Genomic DNA, 17,245 nt, shown 5'->3' with positions numbered 1-17,245 from the left:
TATAAAATTCTATGGAACTGTAGCTTTAAGAAAGACAAATTGCCACTCCAATTTTCCAGGTCACAGGTTTAACACTTCGCTGATATTAAGTCAGCTCTAATTCTCAGAAATTCAAGTTAGGTCTGAGAATTAAGAACGTGAGGAACATTATTTTCTTTCAAAACAAACAAACATAGCTGTCACCAGTATGAATACTTAGTGCTATTCAGCTACCTAAAAAGATCTGGGCTGAGTTCTTTAAAAAAGAAAAAAAAAAATCATTGAAATTAAGAGTTGTGAGCTGGGTGAAACAAATTCCAAACAGAAAATCAAGGGTTGGTGAGAGAAAAAAGAGATGACAAGGATGGCAGTAGGAGTGGCTGGTTTTGTTGTGTAGCCATGGGAAAGAGAGAGAAAGGGGAGCCAAAACAAAATCCACAAAAAGCAGATCAGAGGTCTGATGACAGACAAGGTTATGTTTCCTGAAGGGGAGGAGGCTGAGATTTGAGCAAAGGGCTGAAGTGGTCTCTGTTAGAGCCTGTGGGTGTTCCATTGAGAATGAGATGCTCTCACACACTGTAGGAGGGTGAAAGGTATCAAATTCAAGCCAGTGCCATGTATGTGAGAATTCTCCCACTGAGCAATGATACAAAGTTGCCGTGCCTTTGCAACGCAAGCATCTAAACTATTTTTGCATGGCTGGGTGGGGGATGGATTGGCCTGGGGTGTCTGTAGGTGGAAGCCAAGAGAATGAACACAGCAGACATGTCTCATATACGTTGATGCACAAGACATGCAGGAATGGAAGATGCAAGCAGATTTCACAAGTACTGAAGCAGATATGAGTAGTTTTCATCACAAATGTATTAAAAGGGACCAATGTTACCAAAAACATGAGGAACATACTGACATCCCTCAGAAGAGTTCAGGTTTTCAAGATTAGTAAATTATTGCTGCACATACAGAACCTAATATTTGAACTGGATCCAGGATATATTATTTTGTATTTAGATGAACCAATATTTCCCCCTACAAACCAAGTTTTTTTCTCACAGTAAGCCAAAACATTATTTCTCATGATCACTCGCTATTTGCAAGAAAGCATTGGATATAGAATAATTTTTGAATATTTTTTCTTGGGAGAATGCTATCTTATTGCTGGCTAACCCAATATTTCCAATTAGTGATTTTGGCATATTCATTTTTATATTAGAACATTTACATTGTTTGGAAAGAAAACTCCTTTACATTGATTTTAAAAAAATAAAGCTGTATGATATAGATGTACAGCTGTCTGTTGTCTTTTTGTTTTTATATAAGTGAGTGATCATTCTTCCTTCCACGTACTCAACATTTGCCAGCTTAATGATAGCTTTACACAGAAGCATTGGCCAGAGTTCAAATTCACAGTTTGTGGCTGGAAGCAATAGATTGTTGTCTTCATCAAAAGGCAGAAAGTCATCAATAGTTATCTTTCTCCAGCAACCCTAAACAGGAGAAAAAAAGGAATGCATCAGTGACTAATATTATTTTCTCTCATCCATTATTGTACAGCACTGATGTGACTTTTCAGTGTTTTTTAATTTTACCTTAGCTTCTTACATCTAAAGCCTAGCATACTGGTTTTCAATACTACCATGGCTGGGAATTTGAGTGGATTATTTTACGTAATGTCAGCACATCCCTATCTATATCAACAGATATGTTGATATCATCATGTCAAATATGTCACTATTTCTGAGGTCTTTTTTTTTTTTAATTTTATTTGACAGAGAGAGAGAGAGAGAGAGAAAGAGAGGGAACACAAGCAGTGGGGGAGTGGGACACTCCCGGGAAGCACACTTCCTGAGAAGGAAGCCCAAAGTGGGGCTCGATTCTAGACCCTGGGATCATGACCTGAGCCAAACAAAGGAAGATGCTTAATGACTAAGCCACTCAGGCGCCCCTTTCTGAAGTCTCGTAAACATATTCTTGGGTACCCCATCCTACATAACGCAGTAAATTAAAGAGTTTCCAATAGCAGAACCAAAACATTATATAGCCATAGATAAGTTTGGCCATAATTAAATAACTCAACTTAGTCATAGCACAAATTCCCCAAATATAAGTAATTATTGATTATCCTGCTGGAGTCAGTGATATTAAACTTCTAATTACCGGATTGCTTCTGCTCCTAATTAAAGATCTAATTCTTAACATGAAGTTGATTGATACTTTACTTAATAAAATCATGATATATTTTCCTGATACATATGACTTCACAATTAAAAGTTTAAGACAAATAATAATATTAATGATTATGAAGTCAAAAAACTATATATTTTTTTAGATTTTGGTTTTACAGGTGAAATTTTATCATGGATTTATTCCCTTGCCCAAGAAATATTTTCAGCAGTAGTGCGACCTCTGTGAACATAAAAATCTGGAAAACACCTGGCCTAAACCATTGCATTGCTTCAAGTCTAGTGAGGGAGGACATACACGCAAACAATATCAAATATAATAGTTCAAAATGTTCTAGGACCAGAAAAGAAGGTGTGACAAATATAGCTTGTGGAAGTCTTCACAAGAAGTTAACATCTCAAGTGAAGATTCAAAGAACGGTCCACTTTTCATAAGTAGATAGGAGCAATAGGGTGAAACCTGGTCTCTTTGCATGGCACATGTAAGTCTGAACTCATATCGCCTGCCTTAGTGGTTGCATGTCTTTCTTATTTCCCTAAGAGTTGAGATAGGGCAAGACAGGATTAAACACTGGAGTTTAGCCACTCTCCTAATTTCAAATGATATAACCCAAAAGAATACCCAGTGAGATAAGTAAGACACAAAGGACAAATATTGTATACTTCTACTTATATGATGTATCTGGAAAAAAGTAAATTTGCAGACAAAAGACATGATAGAGGTTACCAGGGACTGGGTGAAGAGGAGGATGAAAAATTACTGTTTAATAGGTACAGAGTTTCTGTTTGGGATGATGAAAAAGTTGTAGAAGAAGATAGTCTTGATGGATGTACAACCTTGCAAAAATATGTAATGCCTCTGAATTGTACATTCAAATTGTACGGTTAAATGCTAAATATTACATCATGTATATTTTACCACAATGAAAAACTAATAATAGCAGTTCCCTTTCTACACTTTAATTTTCAAAAAATTTTTGAAGGAACCAACCGAATCCCTATGAAGGAAAAGTTTTAAGCCAAAATAGGAACTTAACTTAAACCAGTTCAACAAATGCCATCTGCTTCCAGCTAATCAATAACCTATCTCAATTGAGAATGCTTTAATTGCTAAATACCATCGAACTGTACAGTCTAAATAGATGGACTACATGGCATGTGATTGCATCTCAAAACAGCTATTATGGAAAATAACTGGGAAATGCGTTCAGTATTATATACCTAAAACATAATTTAACTAGGTATCACAATTTTCTTAGGAATTTTTTTGATTCCTTGATATTAATACATTGGTTGGATTGCTTCCTTAAAGTTTATGAAGAAATTAAATATTATATATATAGGAGCACCTGGGGGGTCCAGTTGTTAAGGGTCTGCCTTCAGCTCAGGTCATGATTTAAGGGTCCTGGGAGCCCAGCTGGTGGGGCTCAGCGGGGAGTCTCCTTGTCTCTCTCCCTCTGCCTTACCTCCTCACTTATGCTCATTCTCTCTCTCAAATAAATACTTTAAAAAATATATTACATGGGGTGTCTGGGTGGCTCAGTGGGTTAAAGCCTATGCTTTTGGCTCAGGTCATTGTCTCAGGGTCCTGGGATTGAAGCCCGCATCGGGCTCTCTGCTCAGCAGGGAGCCTGCTTCTCCCTTTCCCTTTGCCTGCCTTTCTGCCTACTTGTGATCTCTGTTGGTCAAATAAATAAATAAAATCTTAAAAAAAAATAAAATAAAAAATATATTACACATAAATATATAATATATAAATAGTATATAATGTAAATATATATAAGATGTTATCATAGAACATTGAGTTTACTTATTTGAGTCCTTATCATAGAACACTGAAACATTTTTACACCTTTTTTTTTAACTGCATGTAAATGATGAATATTGGGCAGTTTTTACTGAGATTACTGTGTTAGCAACACATAAATTTAAATGACTATCAAAATATTTAATTACTTTACATGCTTATGAAGAAGGATGCCCTCCTTTATTAGTATAAATATAAATTACCAAAAGTCACTTTAGAATGTAGTCATATTGGAATCTTAATATCTTCCTAGGTCAAGATAACTAAATACCTACATAAATTTATATCCTCTTCCTCCTATGACTATGCTAAAGGGATAATAAAAAATGCTTTTTAATTAATCACATCAGTCACACTTCCATAAGATCAGGGACAGAGATTTGAGCAAGTAACCTGAATGAGCATAATTATGTAGAGAAGAAAGAGCTCGGACTGCACTTCCCCACCTTCACCAGGGTAAAAGGCAGTGCCCCTCCCATACAGCATCTGAAGGTGGAACTCTGACTTCCTTGCCTGTCCTGAAGTAAACAAGGTGGTCTCTCTCCCCAGTGGAGTCAGGGGGCAGAATTAGGACTTCTGTCTTCCTTCTGCAGTAAGGAGGAAGTGCTTTCTGCATTAGTAGAGCCTGTTGGAAAAACTCTTATTTCCCCACTCTGCCCATGCAGGAATGAGGAGGTACACTTCCCCCACCCCTGGTGGTGCTCAGGATACTGTGGGATGGAGTCTTATTGTCTGGATAACAAACAAGAGTGGCAGAGCCAAGTAGCATTGCATAGGCTTTATAAACTAAAGTAACATTTGAAACACAGCCCACGGAAGTGAGCCAGGATGTGTACTCTGAATCTAAACAGGTTGAGTACGTGCTAAATAAAAAATTTAATTATAAAACAATCATAAAATAGAACACTAAAAATGTCCAGGAAACTATCCAAAATTACTCATCATGCAAAAACCAGGAAAATCTAAATTTCAATGAGAAAGTACAGTCAACAGACCACATTGCTGAAAGGACAGGGAATTTGGAATTTTTAGTTAAGAAATGTAAAGCTGATGTCATAAAAATGCTCCAGGAAGCAATTATGAATACTCTTGAAACAAATAAAAAAAGGATATCTCAGCAAAGTAAAAAAATGTGAAAGAGGAAACAACCAGAAATATTGAACTTAAACAAAGAAAACATAGGGAAAGATCAATAGCCAGATGCAAATAGCAAAGAAATTAGTGAACTAGAAGTTAGTTCAATAGAAATTATGAACAAGGGAAAGTAGATTTTTTTAAATGACATGAACCTCAAAGATCTGTGAGACAAGAGAAGAAGATATAACTACTGTGTCATTGGAGTCCCCAGAAATGAGGGAAAAGAATGTGGGGCTGGAAAAACACTTAAATGAATAATGGCTGAAAACTTTCCAAATTTGTCATAAGACATGACCCAACAATTTCAGGTAGCTCAGAATATCCCAAAGAGGATAATCCCAAAGAAATCTACGCCCAGACACATCAAATTCAAACTTCTGAAAATTCAAGACAAAGAAAAAAGCCTTAAAATGGCTAGTGAGAAAAGAACACCCGATTGTTCCTCAGAAACCACAGAAGCCAGAAGAAAATAGCCAACTAGTTGTCAATGTTGAGGAAAAAAAAGCCTGCCAACTCACAACGCTGTATTGAGTGAAAATACCTGTTAGGAATAAGGGTGAAATAAAACATTTTCAGACAAGGTGCACCTGGGTGGCCCATTCAGTTAAGTGTCTGACTCTTAGTGTCAGCTCAGGTCTTGATCTCAGGGTCGTGAGATTGAGCCCCAAGTTATGTTCCGTGTTCAGTGTGAAGTCTGCTTGAGCTTCATTCTCCTTTTTCCTCTGGCCCACTCTCTGCACTCTCTTTCACTGAAATAAATAAATGAACCTTTAAAAAATTTTTTTTTCTGGACCAAAAAAGGTTAAGATAATTTATCACCAGAAGACTGGCCCCAAAAAAGAATGGTAAAAGGAATTTCTTATTAAAAAAAAAAAAAAAAAAAAGGAACTGGAAGAAATCTTAGGACATCAGGCATGAATAAAGAGCAAAGAAAAAAATATAAACATAGGTATAGCTATAAATAAAGTATAAACTATGTATGGCTATACAATAATACAAAATGATTATAAAGTATTCTTTGCCTCTTGAGCTTTAAAAATTATATTTGACATTTAAAAACAATACTTATGAGTAGGTTCTTACTATGTAGAAAGAAAATATATAGACAGCTATGCTATAAGGGGGGGGGGCATAAAAGGGCCCAAATGGTGGTTAACTATCTATGTTCTAATCTAAGTGGCAAAATGCTGCTCTTACTGGACTGTGAAAAGCTAAGCATGTATATTTTAATCCCTAGAGCAACTACTAGACAAGAAAGTAATACACAGAGACACACTAAACCCCAGAAATAACTCAAAATGGAATCCCAAAGAATGTTCAAGAAACACACAGAAAAAGGGAAACAGATGCAAAAAAAAAAAAAAGTAAATAACAGAAGTAACAGAGTATACAAGTAATAAAATAACAGACTTAAATCCCAATTATATCAAATGCAAATTGCACAGAAATTAAAATGTAAAAGTAGCTTAGATATACTTATAAAAAAAGAGTTTGTATATAATTAAATAATTCCACATGTAGAAAGCCCAGAAAAATATAGTCATATAAATGGGCAAAATATATACACAAAGATGCTATTTTACAGAATTGTATTGGTAAAACACTGGTCATAATCTAAATGTCAAGATAAAATTAACAAAATATGTATGGTTGTTGTTACATTTGAACAAAGGAGTACAAGGTAGATCAGTATATATATTAGTATAGATAATACCTAGAGTTAGGGGAAAAAAATACATTACAGAATAGGAAGTACCATACCATCCCACTATTACTATAAATTATATGTAGTAGGCTTATATATATTTATAAGAAAAATGTTTAGGAAGATACACATAAATCATTTATTATGATTGTCCATGTAGGCAGAACAATAATGAATTTTCATTCTCTACTTTGAACAATTTTAATAATGTTTGAACTTGTTTTACTAAAAGCATTTACAATGCTAATAATAATGAAATAAAAACATTTCTATTTTGTATACAGTAATTTAATGATAGAAAAAAAATTTGTCATGGTGTATCTTGAAAACACTGTTGCTCAAGCTTAAAGAACAAAAATGTCACTGGCTGGGAGAGAATGTGCTTCAAATGTTGGGGTGCACGATTTGGCCAGAGACTTCTCTCAGGGGGTCGGGGCTGGGGCTCGGGAAACAAAAGAGGTCATGTTGGTACTGGTGGTTTTCTGCACCTTACTGTCTAAGAAACTCTGAATTTGACAATAATTTTGTCCTTAAGAAGTGTAAGGGTCTATCAGAAACAAAAGCTAATACTTTTTTTTAACATATCGATAGACTGATGGCAACTGGAGAAAATTATTGGTCCCAATGTGTATGTTTTCCCTGTTTATTCAGAGACAGTGCCTGGGACACTCCCAGCAAAGCAGCCGAGAGCAATACATGTTGTGAGTGGAAAGTGCTCACTTAATTGCTTCTATCAAGGGGCCAGAGGAATGCTGAAAACAGAAGGAACATGACCCAACTGCATTTGGCCCCAGTAGTGTACCATCACTTCCAGGGAGAGGAAAAGAGGAACTTCTTTGTTTTATAACATTGTTCCTCATGCTCCTCAACAAATATTTGTCTGACTGGTGTCGAAGAACTTTGATTCCAGGTCCTTAGAATACAAACTGGAAATAGTAGAAATACTTCTATGGGGAAAATGATATGCTGGTGTAAAAATCTGCACCTTAAATGTCAGGCAGAGAGTTTCTGACAGGAGGGTTTGCTTCAAAGAATGATTAAGACAAATGCTTGGAGGGACAGCAGGAAAGGGGAAGAAGATACATGTGCAAGAAGGCAGAGAAGGAAAATCAGTGTCCAATAACAAAAAGGTGAGCAAGCATCAAGAAACTGAAGACAAAAAGGAAAAAAAGAAAAAGACAGCAAGGGGAACAAGACTCAAAGTGTAGGAGAGGTGACAGGGGAAGGAAAAGTGTAGATCCAAGATGAGTCCATCTCCTTATACCAAATCAAGCAGTAGAAGGTAACAGAACTTATTGCTATGAATATGTTTCTCAAATATTTGAAGTGAAAAACAAAGAATAGACATATAAATACTGAACTAGAATTAGAAGGGAAAAGTCAAAAATTAAATTGTATATATCTAGAAAGAGATTTTTTAAAAAGAAGAAAAAATGTTTATCTTGTCAGAAAGAAGTTACTCTAATTCTTTACTACAACTGCCATGCACATAGATGTTGACTCAGCCCTGCCATCTGGGGATTAGGTAGAAACAAGTAAAAATATTTGCCCCTGGCCCTGAGAGAACAAATTTCTACCAACCAGAAAACAAAGTACCATCTCCCTATCGCATGAATGCAGCCTCTGAGAGAGCAAAGTCCTTGTTTTTTGTCCTGTAAAAATTGCATCTATCTATTTATTATCACTGCTATCAGTATTCAATAACCTTTCAAGGACTACAATTCCAATTTTAAAAGAATACACCAAAATAGGGAAAAACTAGCAGGAGTAGAGTGACCTGGCTTGTGTATTTACCTTACAAAAGGAACTGAAGGCAATATTTGCAGATTACATGATGCTATATATAGAAAATCTTAAAGACTTCACTATAAAACTATTAGAATAAATGAATTCAGTAAACTTGCAGATACAAAATTAATATATAAAAATCAGTGCGTTTCTATACACTAATAATGAAGTAGCAGATAGGGAAATTAAGACAACAATCCCATTTACCATTATACCCAAAAGAACAAAATACTTAGGAATAAACTTAATGAGGGAGGTGAAAGACCTGTACTCTGAAAACTTTAAAATACTGATGAAAAAAAAAATTGAAGATGATACAAATGGAAAGATAGCCCATGTTCATGGATTAGAAGAATAATTTTGTTAAAATATCCTTCTTGCCAAAAGAAATCTACAGATTCAATGCAATCCCTATCAAAATACCAACAACACTTTTCACAGAACTAGAAGAAATAAGATTAAAATTTATATGGACCCACAGAAGAACCCAAGGAGCCCCAAGCAATCTTGAGAAAGAAGAACAAGCCTGGAGGTATCATAATTCCAGATTTCAGGTATACCACGATCCTTAGTAGTCAGAACAGTATGGTAGTGGCACAAAAATAGATATATAGATCAATGGAATAGAACAGAGAGCCCAGGGGCACCTGGGTGGCTCAGTGGGTTAAGCCTCTGCTTTCAGCTCAGGTCATGATCTCAGGATCCTGGGATAGAGGCCCGCATCCGGCTCTCTGCTCAGCAGGGAGCCTGCTTTCCCCTCTCTTTCTGTCTGCCTCTCTGCCTACTTGTGATCTCTCTCTCCTTCTGTCAAATAATTAAATAAAATTAAAAAAAAAAAGAATCCGGAAATAAACCCATACTTATATGGTCAGTTGATCTATGACAAAAGAAGAGGCAAAAATACATGATGGGGAAAGGACAGTGTCTTCAATAAATGGTTGGTGCTGAGGAAAACTGGACAGCTACATGCAAAAGAATGACATGGGACCACTTTCTTATACCGTACACAAAAATAAACTCTAAATGGAAGAACGACCTCAAAATGGATTAAATGTGAGACCTGAATTTATAAAACTTCCAGAAGAAAACATAGTCAGTAATTTCTTTGACATTAACTGTAGAAACATTTTTCTAGCTATGCCTCCTAAGGCAAGGACAACAAAAGCAAAAATAAACTATTGGGACTACACCAAAATAAAAAGCTTTGCACAGCGGACAGAGCCATGAAAAGGGCAACATAGTGAGTAGGAGAAGATAGTTACAAATGATATCTACAGTAAGGAGTTATTATCCAAAATAAATAAAGAATTTATACAAGTCAGCACCAAAAAACAAATACCCCAATTAATAAATTAACAGGGATTCTAAATAGACATTTCCCCAAAGAAGACATACAGGTTAACAGACACATGAGAAGATGCTCGACATCACTCATCACCAGAACCGCAATGAGATATCACTTTACAGGTGGCAGAATGGGTAGAATAAAAAAGACAAGAAATAACATGTGTTGAAGAGGATATTGGAGAAAAAGAAACCCTTGTGCACTGTTGGTGGGAATGTAAATTGGTGTGGCCTCTGTGGGAAACAGTATGGAGGTTCCTCAAAAAATAGAAATGCTACGTCATCCAGGAATTCCACTACTAGAAAAACAAAGAAAACTAAAACACTAATTTGAAAAGATATATGCACCCCTATGTTTATTGCAGCATTATTTACAATAGCCAAGATATGGAAGCAACCTGGTGTCCACTGATATATGAATAGAAAAAGATGCGGGATACACACACACACACACACACATACACACACAATGAAATAGTACTCAGCCATAAAGAAGAATGAGATCTTGCCCTTTGTGACAACATTGATGGACCTAGAGGCTAGTACCATGCTAAGTGAAATAAGTCAGTCAGAGAAAGCAAATACCATATGATTTCACTTATACATAGAAGCAAAAAAAAAAAAAACAAAACCCAAAACAAATGAATAAAATAACAAGCAAAAACCCATAAATGCAGAGAACAAACTGGTGGTTGCTAGAGTGGAGGAAGTGAGAGTATGGGAGGATGGGCAAAATGGGTGAAGGGGAGTGGGAGATACAGGCTTCCAGTTATGGAAAGAATAAATCACGGGAATAAAAGATACAGCATGGGGAACACAGTCAATGACAGTATGACAGCTGAAAGGTGACAGATGGTAGATACACTTGTGGTGAGCATAGCTTAATGTATAAACTTAGTGAATTGTTATGTTGTATACCTGAAACTAATGTAACCTGTGTGTCTTCTGTACCTTAGTAATAAAAAAAACCCTATAGATTGGACCAATATATGAATATAAGAAATATACATTGAAGCAAAATGCCTGAATGAAGAAAGCATCTAGAGGGCTATAGCTTCTTGCATATTTTTACATACACTGATGAATTCACTACGATGGGGTATGGGGTGGGGTTTTTTCCAGAGCACTCCATACTCAAGTGCTCTGGAAAAAAATGAAGCAGGGACTGGTGAGATAAGGTATTAGGGTTTCAGATAAGGTATAGAGTAAAGGCCTCAGAATGAGTGTTTTTAACACTACACCGAGAGGATATGCAGACCCTGGCTGTTGTGTTCTAAAACAAAATGGTATTATCCAAGTATTCCATATGTAAGCAAATTACACTCATATAATAATCATATATAAAGGAAAATAGACCTCAGTATTTAAAATGACCCAAAATATACAGCATATATATTCTAAGTGAATAAAATTCTGGAATGCACATTCCAGCTGAATGAAAGATGGATGAAAATAAAATGTTCAAGAGAGAAGTTGAGCAGGATGATAAACACTAAACCCTTTTATAGAGGAAATAAAGGATACATTATTATAAATGTGTTCAGAGATAAGTACCAACAAAAATGTTTATTCAAAAAGCATATATGTTAAGAAAATATTGAAGCAAAAGAATATTAGGTGGATTTTGTTCTAAAAAATTAAATCGAACAATAAATTTGTGATAACTAAAGCAATATGATATTTAAAAAGGATAAGAAAAGGGGCACTTGGGTGGCTCAATAGGTCAGTGTCCAACTTTGATTTCAGCTCAGGTCAACAAATTGTCTACAAAAATAATTCATATGGAACAAGTTCTATCTCAGTGCTCAACAGCTTAGCAGCAGGCCCCACAAGCCATTCCTCAGGAGAGACCAGTGAGAAACTAGAAGAAGCCACTGGACATCAGGCCCTTCCTTTCCCCAGGGCTACCTTTTCTAGACTGCTCCAATAATTGGTTTGGAGTGAAATTTCAAATTGGAGTAAATATTTTTGTTTTAATTCTGAATCCAAGTGGATTTGGGCTTATGAGGAATCAGGACAATTAAAGAGAAATAAATCACCGTGTCTTTGTAAAATGAGATGTAGTGTTAATAAAGGTTGACCTCTGTCCAGAAGGAAATTTGCAAAGAAGGAAGGATGTCAGGAAGCAGAGAAAGAGAAATTAATGGGGTTGGTCTAATATTCTACTGATGCTGCTTTGTAATACTTAATGATTTAGAACTCGCTCCTACCTCAAGTGTAAGCAAATGTGTGGAAAATGGGGAAGGAGGCAAATACCCTGATGTTTGACCTCTGTGTTTGCTTTCTCTCTGTAATCCCTCATCCATATTCACAGGGCACCCACCTTCCTAACACCACAGCCTCACTCTCACTCCTTGGTGCACATTAAAATTTTGAACTCTTGTCTACCAAATCTGCCTCCTGCTTGGTAAATAAGGAAAACAAAGACATTTAGGAAGTCATTTTCTCTCCCCACAAAGTCTTGACTTTCAAAGTCTGTTGTCTTGCAATAAACATCAAAACACCAAAAATCCTATTTTAGATATCTGAGACTAATACCACCTTCTTTACTCTTACCTTCCTGCTGTAATGATCCTATTAATTCCTAAGCATTGCCCTTTCAGCATCCCCCATCCCAGGAAAGATTGGCCCAGGCTCCCTGGTTAAAGTCATGTTCTTTAGAAATACAGAATGGAATGATTAACTTTTCATACTTCTCCACATCCTCAAATGTTCAAGAACATTCTTCCTTAGTGACTAGGACCAGCTTCATGGGTATACAACCTGTACAGTCACAAGGAACCTCACACTTAGAAGGACCCTATGCTCTTTTTTTTTTAAGTACTACTATCACCATATTGACATTCTTAATAATTTTCATTTTAACACGGGGCTCTGTAAAACATGTAGCTGGCCCTGCCTGTGAGTTTGGGCCTTTAGAAAGAAGCCACCAACAAAAACTCAAAGGTGTTTCGTAATCTAGTCTTGCCAAATGTGGTGTGAGCCTACTTTGCCTTATTAACTAGGGGATTTTTAATTCTCTATTTCTACTATCCCATTTGCTCTTTTTCAGGCAGAAGCAAAAACGTCTTGTCAAGCCAAGATTTGTTAACTTGAGTACAAATCTCAAATTTAGGGCAAAGCCTGGGTGGGACCAGGCTCCTCAGGAGCAGCAAATACCAGGAGAGAAAGAATGGACCAGGCTCAAGCACTCCCTCTGCTCAAGACCCCATCCACAATCACAGACAAAGGAGGAAGAAAAGAGCCCCAGGCATCCACCTGTCCACCCAGGCCACCTGCCTGACGGGACAGAGATAGCAGAGGACCGTCCTTCCATGGTCCAAGCAACTGCAGTATAAAAAGCATGTGGGATTGGGGTCTCAGGACAAACAACGATGTTTGTTATTGACCCCAAATTACACACGTAGGACCTATCTTCCCAGTGTCTGCACAATTGATGTCCTGTATCTTGTAATAGCCTAGGTAACCGCGTGTAAGACAAATATATTTCAATATGAAGGACAGACGAATTTCAATGCACATGAATGTGACCTAACTTACCATCCAATAAAGTTTCACGATATACTTCCCATAGTTATTGAATAAAGGCATGTGACCTTTCACAGCCTTGCACAGAGAATAGATGTGTTCCCAGGGCTTCCAGATGAGAGGAGGTGGTTCCCCTGCATTCCCTTTAAAATAATTGTTCAAAGTAGCTCCATTGAATATCTTCCACACTGCATAGATTTCGCTGATAATCCATCTCATCAGCTAGAGACAAAAGCCATTCGTGTTAATCAGTTGTTCTTCCCTTGTTGGTACTGTAATTTAGGTGGGAAACCAGTCAAAACCTATTTCCAATCTACTTCTTCATATTAAATTCTACTTGTAATGTGCTTCACATTTTGATTTCTGATCTACAGAATAAAGTCATGGCTCTTGCCTTTGTTGTCAGGAAATATAGTCACAATACATGCTAAAAAGACTTAATATTAAACACACTCAGCTAAGAGCTGTCTTCCAGAGTAAACTACTAGTGGTTTGACACTAACCTCCTTTTGACATTGACCTTCATTTCAACTGTGTGTGTGTGTGTGTGTGTGTGTGTGTGTGACACAGAGAGAGAGCGAGAGAGAGAATGAATGCTCCTGAAAGCAGTGATATTATTTTGGGATTAACTTTTTATAAACGATTAAGCTACCCCTCTGTAAACGTTGAGAAGTTTGCAAAGAAAATGATCTCTTCTATGTCAATAGGGTCAGCTAGACAAGGAATGAGATATGAGAAAGAAAATTGCACACACATTTAAATATCCTCTAAGTCTCATATTTCTTATGCCAATCTGCGGGGGCAGAAGGGCTCTGAACAAAATCCCCACTTGCAGAGTTTTCAATGGGCAAGAAGGCGCAGTGGGGAGTTGAGCTTTGTAGTGTAAACAGACCAGGATTTGAATTTTCCTTCAGATCCTTCTGCTCTGGGGAACGTCATTTCACCATCTTTAAATTGCAATTTATGTAATGCTGTCTGTAAAATGCAGATTATGCTATCTATTTTTCAGCATTTTATAGGGAATAGAAACAATGTATTTAAAAAAATCTCTGGATCACAGTGGTTGTTAAGTAAAGACATTACCCTAGTAGCATGAGATTTTCTGAAATAATCGTCTTGCATTTAACTGCCTGGTTTATAAGAAGATTAAATACTTGAGACTAACCTTATAAGATTCATGTTTTCCTTAATTTACATTATCTAGGACATTTCTCCAAGTTTAATTTAGTTGAAAATGAAAGGTAAATCAAGTATCTTCCTGCATGTATACCTGGGAATTTTGCTAGAATATTTTATACTTCCTTTAAAAATAAAAAGCTGAAGTCTATGCATGCTTTGGATTATAAAATAAGCATATTTTAGGCTAAAATATAAAACACTTTAGAGATAATATTATACTACTCAGTACAACCTGGTTGAAGAAAGAAATGTTTTGACTTTAATCTTGGTCAAGATATTTAAGATAAGATGGGTGCCTGGGTGGCTCAGTGGGTTAAGCCGCTGCCTTCGGCTCAGGTCATGATCTCAGGGTCCTGGGATCGAGTCCCACATTGGGCTCTCTGCTCAGCAGGGAGCCTGCTTCCCTCTCTCTCTCTTTCTCTTTCTGCCTTCTCTGCCTACTTGTGATCTCTGTCAAATAAATAAATAAAAATCTTTTTAAAAAAAGATATTTAAGATAAGAAAGGCAAAGTGTTTGAATCAATAATGACTATTAATTCTCACTGGCACAGAATTTTTTTCTGGGAGAAAATAATTTTAAATTAAAAGACCTGCTTCTGACATAACTGCCTTAGGGAAGTGGAACAGAGTCTGCTTCTGATGGAGAAAACCCAGGGTGGAGAGATGGAGGTGTTTAGGTGAGATTTTCCCTGTATTAGCAAGTCAAACAACATCAGGATGCCCTGCCCTTGAGCACTATATAGAGCAAGTTCCAAGCAACTTCTTGTCCATTGCTAGGCACTTGTACTAAGAGGAGAAAGCCCAGATCATGAGATCCCAGCTACCTTGGGTTTATGGGGCAGCAGAGTAGGGGCACAACAAAGCTAATGCTAACATTTTCCCACCATCTGCTCATTAAACTTAACTGAAGAGGCTTCTCTACCTCTTTGAATGTCTGGTGTATAAAATACTGAGTTACACCAAAACTTAGAGGTGAGCAAGGGAGAACTGAAATTGACGGTCTGGGAATTGTTTTAAGCAGGTATGGAAAATGAAGCCTGAAAACAGGCTTCAGTTAAAACTTCCTTACATACCTCACTGCAGAGTAAATGTTCATTTGCTGAAAACAAATCAAACAGGATTTCATTTCTCACAACTACTGGAGCCTGAAATTAAAAATATATGTAAAAAAGAGATATTCCTCATTAGGAAAAATAAAGGAAATGTAGCTGAATGAAATATAGTTTCATGCAATATAAACAAGTCAAACCTGATCTCATTTCTTACAACCAGAGGAATTAAAAGAAAAAAAAAATAAGTGAAGCTCATTATTCCATAAGATAACCCTTTTAGAGCTATGGGTGCCATTCACTTCATAATGTAATGCCTATCAAACACAGTATTTTCATATACAAATGAAATGTTATAAGATATAATATATGCAGATGGTCTCAGCATGCATACACACATAGTCTGAGAGTTTAAAAAATGACTTAAAATTTAAATTAGCCTTTCAAGTTAAACCTGAAGCTTAGTTAACACATGCTAGCAGGAAAAATATCTTCATCCCTTTGATAAAACATACTAGGTATGACAGCTTTTTAAAATCTTGCCAAATTTGAAATCCTCTTATCTTTAAAAAAATCATATGGTGGTCATTATTTAATTGGTATATATCTAAAGATGCTTTTGTATGTTTAGATCACTAAGGAATAAACATAATAAGGGAACATATGATTTATAACAATTTTTAAAAATTTGTTACAATTCATATCAAGCTTATATACTTAACATATCAAATTAACATAAATATGGTTTTGATTAATAAAAGATTTTCATGGAAACTAATGTCGTCAACTACTCTCAATCACATGTATAACGAGCATCTTGAGAACTCAATAAAATATTTCTTTATGTGTGAGAGAAATTAACCGAAACTACCTTGAAGGCCTGAGTTGACTCTTAGTTTATAATTTATGACCATAGTAAGTTCGATATATATTATATAAAATATTTTATACAAAAACGTATATTTTAAATTCTGTTTTGGCTAATTGCACTTCTAAAATGGCCACACTCTTCGCCAACTTACATTAAAATAACAATAACAACCTACATTAAAATTGATTATAGATTAAATATTGAATAACTAAAATTCGAGGTGGGCGACTTAATAGCTACCTGCCAATCGGTAGAAGATAGAAACCAATGGTGTGTAAAAGGCAGCAAATATTAAGGTGGACGTCTCCACGGAGGTCTCTATTCCCTACACTTGTCCTTGAGACAGAATCCATCTCCAGACACTTTACATCTGCTCAGTATCATCATTACTCAAGGACCTGAACCACTCACACCTGATTCTCAGAAATATACAAAACTGATCATTCCCTCAGTGGTCAGAGCTTGTTAACCTCCTCAGCTGTATAGCCCATGTTGATTGTGATATCTTGAATCCAGGCTCTTAAGTTTGTTCATAATTTAGCTTCTCTCTGACTTAAATCGTGTCCTCCGACTTCATATTTGGCTTAGAGTAGAATAGAGTCAAGCTCATGTAGGAAGGTCGTTATCGTTCTGCTAAATTTTTGTCTAAGCTTTCTGTATGCCCACAGATAATGA

The 17,245-nt window shown here is 36.2% G+C and overlaps 1 protein-coding gene across 1 annotated transcript in view; it reads right to left on the bottom strand.

The window, feature by feature from the left end:
- ADGB (androglobin) overlaps positions 1–17,245 on the bottom strand; it is a 174,864-nt gene that overhangs the window by 125,589 nt on the left and 32,030 nt on the right. Inside the window, exons 4-6 of the mRNA XM_032873132.1 lie at positions 15,724–15,795; positions 13,484–13,693; positions 1,327–1,466 (exon numbers count right to left, since the gene is read on the bottom strand). Coding sequence (XP_032729023.1) covers positions 1,327–1,466; positions 13,484–13,693; positions 15,724–15,795 — 422 coding nt within the window. The remainder of the gene's footprint in view (positions 1–1,326; positions 1,467–13,483; positions 13,694–15,723; positions 15,796–17,245) is intronic.

The sequence above is a fragment of the Lontra canadensis genome, unplaced genomic scaffold (genome assembly GCF_010015895.1).
Source record: "Lontra canadensis isolate GAN:19392208 unplaced genomic scaffold, GSC_riverotter_1.0 scaffold47, whole genome shotgun sequence".
Taxonomy (NCBI): Eukaryota; Metazoa; Chordata; class Mammalia; order Carnivora; family Mustelidae; genus Lontra; species Lontra canadensis.
The sequence above is the reverse complement of the archived record's forward strand: the minus strand, read 5'-3'. Positions and strand labels throughout refer to the sequence as shown.